Consider the following 7,195-nt stretch of genomic DNA (forward strand, 5'->3'; position numbering starts at 1 on the left):
AGATTGCACTCCCAAGCTCCAAACTCGAATCACACACTTCAAAACTCATATTTTTGGGCCAAAACTTTAGAAAACATTTAGAAACTTGTAAAATACCATGGTTTGAAGATCATTTCACTAAATCAAGGCACAAAAGCATGCCAATTGATCAAAACTCCAACTTGAAATTTATAAATATGCCATAAACATGACATGCATGAATTACTTTGAACTTAAGCTTTTCAAAACATGATTAATTAAGGTCAAATGGTAAGAAATGTGATGAATTCTTAAAACCAGGTCAAGATAGACATGTGCATGTGAAATTCTTTAGAAACATACTCAAAATGCCATGATATATGCATGCATGCATGATATGGTTCAATTCTCTTCATTTCAAACTCAATTCTTGTCTTCTTATAGGATTTCTTTTGAATTCATGAGTTGGCTAACTTAATTACATTATCAAAAGCTTGGGTTCTCATGTAAACTTCTCAATTGAGCTTCAAGTAGACTAATTCTTGAATGATCAAGCTAATCCTCCTTAGTTCTCTTTAATTCTCTAGAAAATCCTTTTTAGTTGAACTCAAGTCTTCCTCTCCCTCTCTCTCTCTCTCTCTCTCTCTCTCTCTCTCTCTCACACTCACATGTAGTCTTCAAAGATGAGGGATTTAGGGTGTAAAGTGTATTAAAGGTGTTGGAAGTGGCCTTATATAGGCTCAATTAGAAAGCTTAATTAATTTAAGTTAAGGATAACTAATTGAGATCATTTATTCTAATTATTTAGTTCTGAATCGAAATTCAAATCAACCTACCATAAATTCCTAAAATTTCCAATTAGCAGGTAAGTCAAGTTAATTTCTTGATCAGATGCAGATAAGGTTATCAATTCGTAGAACAAAACAATAACATGAACAGATCTTTCTACGATGAACAAATATGAATACAAATAATGCAACACACACGCAATTAATGAAAAATTCCACTTTAATTGCTTATTAAGCCTTCTTAATAATGGATTATACATTAATTATGGATCAGGGTTGTTACACCCACCAAGTATAATATTGACGGGCCCCACTTCAAACAAAAACTATCATATAAAACAATGTTCGGGTTATACACCCAAAACTAGGGATGTAATAATGGCCCAGTCGGCCCAGCCCATCTAGGCTTGGGCTTGGGTCGGTCTAAGTGGGCCCCATGGGCTCTTTTTTTAGCGGGCCGGACCGGGCCGGCCTATGGGCCAAAAAGTGGGGCCCAGGCCCAAGACCAAGCCCACTCATAATAGGGCCGACGGGCCTAGGCTTGGGCTGCAGGCCGCGGCTAGTCAGGCTCTTTTTTTTTTTGTTGAAAAATAAATGATAAATACATTATCTATGTAAATTATTTATTAGGAATAAAAAAATAAAAGAAAAATTATACTAGAGTATTTTAGTTAAGATTAATGAGATGTTTTGTTTGGTTATGTTTCATGGTAGCATTTAAATTTAATTATGTATGACTTATATTTTTTAATTATGAACTTGTAACTAAAAAAGTATGCAATTATGTAATTTTTTTTCTTTCAAAATGAATAATTTTATATATATGAAAATGAAACTTTCAATATTATAATATTAAATTAATTATATAACATTTATTGAATGAATAATTTTTATTTCAAAATAAAATAAAATATTACTAAAATTTATATTATTAAATAAAATAGGTGTAGATTATTGATGATGGTAGAGTAATTGCATCACTATAGGTCAAGTACATCCCAACTACGTTGGCACCTAGTAGCCTACCAATCATTTGTATTATACTCCACCTCAATAATCTAATATAAAAAAAAAATGAAATGAAATAGTAAAAAACAAAATTTTGATCAATCATCGGAGGAGACAGACATTTCAGTCGCGTTGCTTGAGGATATCTCATCCAAATCATTTTGAATTCGCTCATTTTCACTGTAATTTTGTCTTCTTGTAAACGCATGCATATGATCTCTAGATATCATCAGTGCCTCAAACATTTGGGGAGAAAGCCTGCTGCGGTAATCGTTCAGCGCCCGTCCACCTGCATTAAAAACTGTTTCCACAGCAATTGTAGAAATATGAACAATTAGTATATCACGGGTCATTTATGAAACCACAGGTCATATAGTTTCATTTTGTTTCCACCGTTCCAAAATTTCAAAATCATCGAAATCATCCACTGACGGGTTTTCCAAATAACGTTGTAGTTCAAACTACTTACACTTGCATGTTGAGATATTCTTCTACTTTTTATTGCAGAAAAAATATTTAATCTCCCGTCTCGAGATGAGACTGTTAGTGTAGTGTGTGTATGTGTATTTACAGATGCAGCTACCCTGTATTCTTCAAATAATCTGTTGCATGTTTGCATAATAGGGGCAAATTGTGTTTGATCAATGAAAATACGTTCTAAAAATTCTTGTAAACCAATTTCTTTATACCTAAGATCAATTATTATGGCTAAACCTAAAAGATGAGGCAAATGATCAAAATATTTATCAAATTTTTCTTTCATTGAAGTAATAATGGTTACATAATATTTATTACTCATATATTTTACAAAAATTTTAATTATTTCTGCTAGCATATGTAAAACAAATGGTAAAGCAAGAATATATATATAAGAAAATAATTTTGTCGAAGTATTAAAAATTTAAAATATCTTTATGAGATTTTTATTGATAAATCCATTCTAGAGTTGTTATAACCCATTAGGTCCACTAAAGTATATTATAACCTAATTAGTCCCATAAACTTTTCTGGATATTCCATAAGGTCCATTTTTCTAATTAAATATAATTTCTTGGACTATTTTGCCCCTGTATATATATATGTACAGTGTTAATACGTAATAGGTGCCTGTTTCTTCGTTCATGCAGTTTGGCAGTTTCTATTTTCCGCTTTTCATCATCAATCCAATTCCGAGAGTTACGTTTATGTTTTGCATGCTTGTTGCAAGGATTGGTTGTGCCAGGGTTTCATCCTTGCTGTTGGAGTCTGGTTCTGTGGTTTGCGAGTGAAGACGACGAAGAGGAGGGTGTTCGGTTGTTACATTTGCCGGATTATAACTAGTTCAAATCAGTTTTTTTCAACTTTCTGTATGATTGTAGGATTGCATGATCAAGGTTAGTATCAATTTGGTTATGAATACATGTTCAGTTTATGGTTTCATTCGTATAATGGATCAGATGCTCTGTTTTTGGATTTATATGGATTGAATGCTCTGTTTTTTCAATTATATGCATTTTACGTGGTTATGTGGAGGGGAGTTCATTCGTATTATGTGAAGATTGTGTGGTTCTCATTTGACTTCGATGCATGCGTAATGAGGCTCTGTGTGGATGATTTGATTATCAGTATATATATCAATGTCAATCTGCACATTTTGTGAATGTGGAATATGTGAAGAATGTGGATGCTCTCATTTTAAATTGATGTTTGCTTAATGAGGCTCTGTGAAGATTGTTAATAATTATGTGAAGATTGTTAATGTTCTCATTTTACTTTGATGCTTGCTTAATGTTAACATCTTGTTAATATCAATGTGAATGTTTACATCATCATAAACTGATGTGAATGTTCACATCATTATACACTGATGTGAATGTTTACATCATCATACACTGATGTGAATGTTCACATCAGTGTATTATGTGAAGATTGTTGATGTTGTCATTGGACTTTGATGTTTGCTTAATGTTGACATCTTGTTAATAGTAATGTGAATGTTCACATCTTCATATTGTGAATTATGGATTTAGCAGTTGAAATGTACACGTAGTCATCTATTTTTTGCACAATGTGAATTTTCATATCGATTTTCATTACTGTTCATTGTTGTGTTTTTGTGTTTTTACAGGAGATGGATACCTTTATGCTATTGGTGTGTACATATGGTTGTAGTACAACTGTAATAAATGTTGCCCGCGCAATGTGTTATTCTCGTTTGGTGGAGTGTTTGTGTGAGAAATGGGATGAGTTGTCTGCTGGTTCTATTTCATTGTTCTGTAAACTACCTGGGATTAATAAGTGTCATTTGGACAATGAGGAAGAATTTCAGAACATGGTACTGCTTGCTAAATCAATGGGGGTACAACATGTAGAAGTTGTGGTTGAGTTGAAGGGTGATATTGGTCAGTCAAGTAGTTTGGGATTGCTGCGTGTGGGGGTTGAGGATGAAATTGATGCACTACAGAGATTTTGCCACCATAAGGAGAAGGTGTTGTTGTCAGCCCCTTGGGCAAATGGTATTACGCATGTAGGACAACGGTTTGTTGGAGGTGCACAAGAATTTCGTGACGTTTTATGTAAGTATGCCATCCAATGTGGGTTTAAGTTCACATACGTGAAGAACGAGACAACAAGAGTTACTGCTGTGTGTGCGATGCGGGAGGAGAGGGGGTGTTTGTGGGCTATACATTGTAGAGCACAACGAGCAAATGATTTTTTCTACATCAAGAGGTTTAGTGATGTGCATACTTGTGGTACGGATGTTCGAACATCGAAGAATCCGTGAGTTAGTTCGGATTTGGTGTCGAGTACCATATCTGAAATTGTGAGGGACAAGCCGTTGACTCGGCCGTGTGAAGTGGTGACTATTTTGAAGAGGGATTATGGGCTAGATGTGAGTTACCATGTCGTATGGTTGGGTGTGGAGAAAGCAAAGGCTGGTATCCATGGAGATCACTCGTTATCGTTTGACCAGTTGCGGTGGTATTCGGATGCTGTGATGCGGTACAATCCGGGGAGTTATGTCAATATTGACTATGATGCGAGTAGTCAACAGTTTTGTCGCTTCTTTGTGTCATTCGCTGCGTGTATTTCTGGGTTCAATGCTTGTCGGCCTTTATTATTCCTGGATGGAACATTCCTCAAAGGAAAGTACAAAGGTCAGCTACTTGCGGCAACGGCGAAAGACGGGAACAATGGTTAGAAGTTTTTTTTACCTGTCTATTCATGTCAATATTCGCTCTGAGCAGCATAGTCTGGACGAAAGAGTGATTGCTAAATTATAAGTAATGTGAACATTCACTTCAGTGAGATTAGTATGCACTGATGTGAATGTTCACATCTTTGTATGCTAATGACAGAAATGTTAACATCAGACTGATGTGAATGTTCACATCAGACTTATTACAGACTTATGTGAATGTTGACATCAGTGTATACTAATGTTAGTTGATCTATTAATGAACAGTACTGTGAATGTTAACATTTTCAGTGACTCAACAAGTAACAATGAATTATTAATGGTCGTTAATGTGAATGTTCACATCGTTGATGTTTACGAACCTGAATCCAAAAACAACAATAGTAAAGAGGGCAATGTACATATGAACATTCACATGACCTGTTTCGTTTATACTATTTTTCTATTCACTTTGGAATATTGTGAACAGTTGTGTATTGGTGTTGTGTTGTAGGTCTGTTTCCTGTTGCATTTGCAATTGTTGATTCGGAGACCATGGCTAATTGGTCGTGGTTCTTGCATGAACTTGGGAAGGTTGTTGATGGGAAGCGCCATATTACTTTTATTTCGGATCGTAATCTTGGTCTGTTAGAAGCTATGCCAAAGGTGTTCCCATCGGCTCATCACGGTTATTGCTTACAACACTTGAAGAGCAATTTAAGAGACCGGATGAAAGGAATTGATAATGGATTCAGGGATCACCTAGTAAGGAGTTTGGGTGACTGTGCCTACGAGCCAACTGTGGTAGGGTTCCATGAAAAGCTTGCAAAATTAAAAGAGGAGGGTAAACAACGAGCTCATAATTTTTTCAAGGACTTAGCAACTGAGCACTGGGCAAATTCATACTTCAGGTAATAATAGATTCCTAAGGTGTTCCATTTTTGAAGTTTAGAATGGTAGTGATGTGAATTTTCAGTTTATAATGGTGACAATCTTCGAATTGTGTTTCATCTTCAATGTAAATGATGTGAATGTTCACATCTTCTAATGATGACTGATGTCATGTTCACATCTGTTAATTTGTCAAATAGTCATGCAATGTATTACAGATTTGAATGTTGACACGTGTCATATTTTGTTGTTGTTGTTAACATTCACATCTATCTATCATTTAAGTTGACAACGTAATAACCATGTAATGTGAACATTCACATTATTAAAACTTGGTAGCAGATGTGAACATTCACATTATTATACCCTGATGTGAATGTTCACATCAGTGTATACTAATGGCAGTACTGTGAACGTTCACATCTGTCAACATTAATGGTCAGGCCTGTTAAATTCCGTATTGTACAATGTTTGTGATATACTGTGCAGGGGCATGCGTTATGGGGAGATGACATCCAATGCGGCGGAGTCATTTAATAACTGGATTAAAGAAGCACGTAATCTTCCTATCACTCAAATGGTGGACAAAATTCGTACTCAGTTGATGCGGCAAATCTCTGCACGGCGTGACCAAGCAAACAAATGGAATGAGATTATTTGTCCGACATTCGAAACAAGGCTTATGGATTCGTTCAATGACAGCAAGTCTTGGCAAGTTAGCAAAGCCAACGAGGATGTGTTTGAAGTTCATTCGATACCATCGGTTACAGTTGATGTTGCGAGGCGTACGTGTTCATGCTTCAAATGGCAAATCAACGGATTCCCGTGTGACCATGCTCTTATTGCCATTCAGAAGAGCCGCTACAATCTCAATGATTGTGTAGAACATTACTTTCATGTAGAGACATATCGTGCAGCCTATTCGGGAGCCATATTCCCTATACCATCGGTGGAGAAGCCGCCTTTTGATCCCACGGACTTTACTATATACCCGCCTACCGTGAAAAGACCACCCGGAAGGCCGAAGAAGAATAGGATCCCATAAAGGGGTGAGAAACTGAAGCGCAAATAAGGTGTGGGAGATGTGATAAGTTGGGGAGCCATAATCAAAAATCATGCATGGAGCCGATATAAGATGTACCTTTCTTCATTTCAACATTGTATTTTACATTGGATTCTTATATTCATTTTTGAAATAAGATTGTGTTGTGTTGGGAAACATTGGGTTGCAATAAGATTACGTTGCGTTGGCAAACATAATAATGCATTAGTGTTTGATTTGTGTTTTATTTTTACTTTTTTAAGGTACCAATCTGACATTTATGTTGGTTGTGTTTTGGATGAATGCATGCTGTTAACATTCACATTATGTGAATGTTCACATTGTTCAACT

General features: G+C 35.7%; 2 protein-coding genes across 2 annotated transcripts; both read left to right on the forward strand.

Annotated features, from left to right (window-relative positions):
• The first annotated feature begins 4,524 nt into the window (after positions 1–4,524).
• Positions 4,525–6,001, forward strand: LOC145823460 (protein FAR1-RELATED SEQUENCE 6-like). The gene is made up of 2 exons (XM_082922982.1): positions 4,525–4,930; positions 5,426–6,001. Exons 1-2 carry the CDS (start codon positions 4,732–4,734, stop codon positions 5,824–5,826), a joined length of 600 nt encoding a protein of 199 aa, XP_082779108.1. The 5' UTR covers positions 4,525–4,731; the 3' UTR covers positions 5,827–6,001.
• Positions 6,002–6,295: 294 nt separating this feature from the next.
• Positions 6,296–6,847, forward strand: LOC145824123 (uncharacterized). Its single transcript, XM_082923715.1, has one exon. It carries the CDS (start codon positions 6,296–6,298, stop codon positions 6,845–6,847), a length of 552 nt encoding a protein of 183 aa, XP_082779841.1.
• Positions 6,848–7,195: the final 348 nt, after the last annotated feature.

Source organism: Camellia sinensis, chromosome 4, assembly GCF_055761805.1.
Source record: "Camellia sinensis isolate YWXY chromosome 4, ASM5576180v1, whole genome shotgun sequence".
In the NCBI taxonomy this organism is placed as follows: domain Eukaryota; kingdom Viridiplantae; phylum Streptophyta; class Magnoliopsida; order Ericales; family Theaceae; genus Camellia; species Camellia sinensis.

Excerpts from the sequence above, each read along its gene's own strand:
- LOC145824123 (XM_082923715.1), top strand. The coding sequence starts at position 6,296 with ATGCGTTATGGGGAGATGACATCCAATGCGGCGGAGTCATTTAATAAC.
- LOC145823460 (XM_082922982.1), top strand. The coding sequence starts at position 4,732 with ATGCGGTACAATCCGGGGAGTTATGTCAATATTGACTATGATGCGAGT. Across the intron at positions 4,931-5,425 it reads GGCGAAAGACGGGAACAATG|GTCTGTTTCCTGTTGCATTT; the intron begins GTTAGAAGTTTT and ends GTTGTGTTGTAG.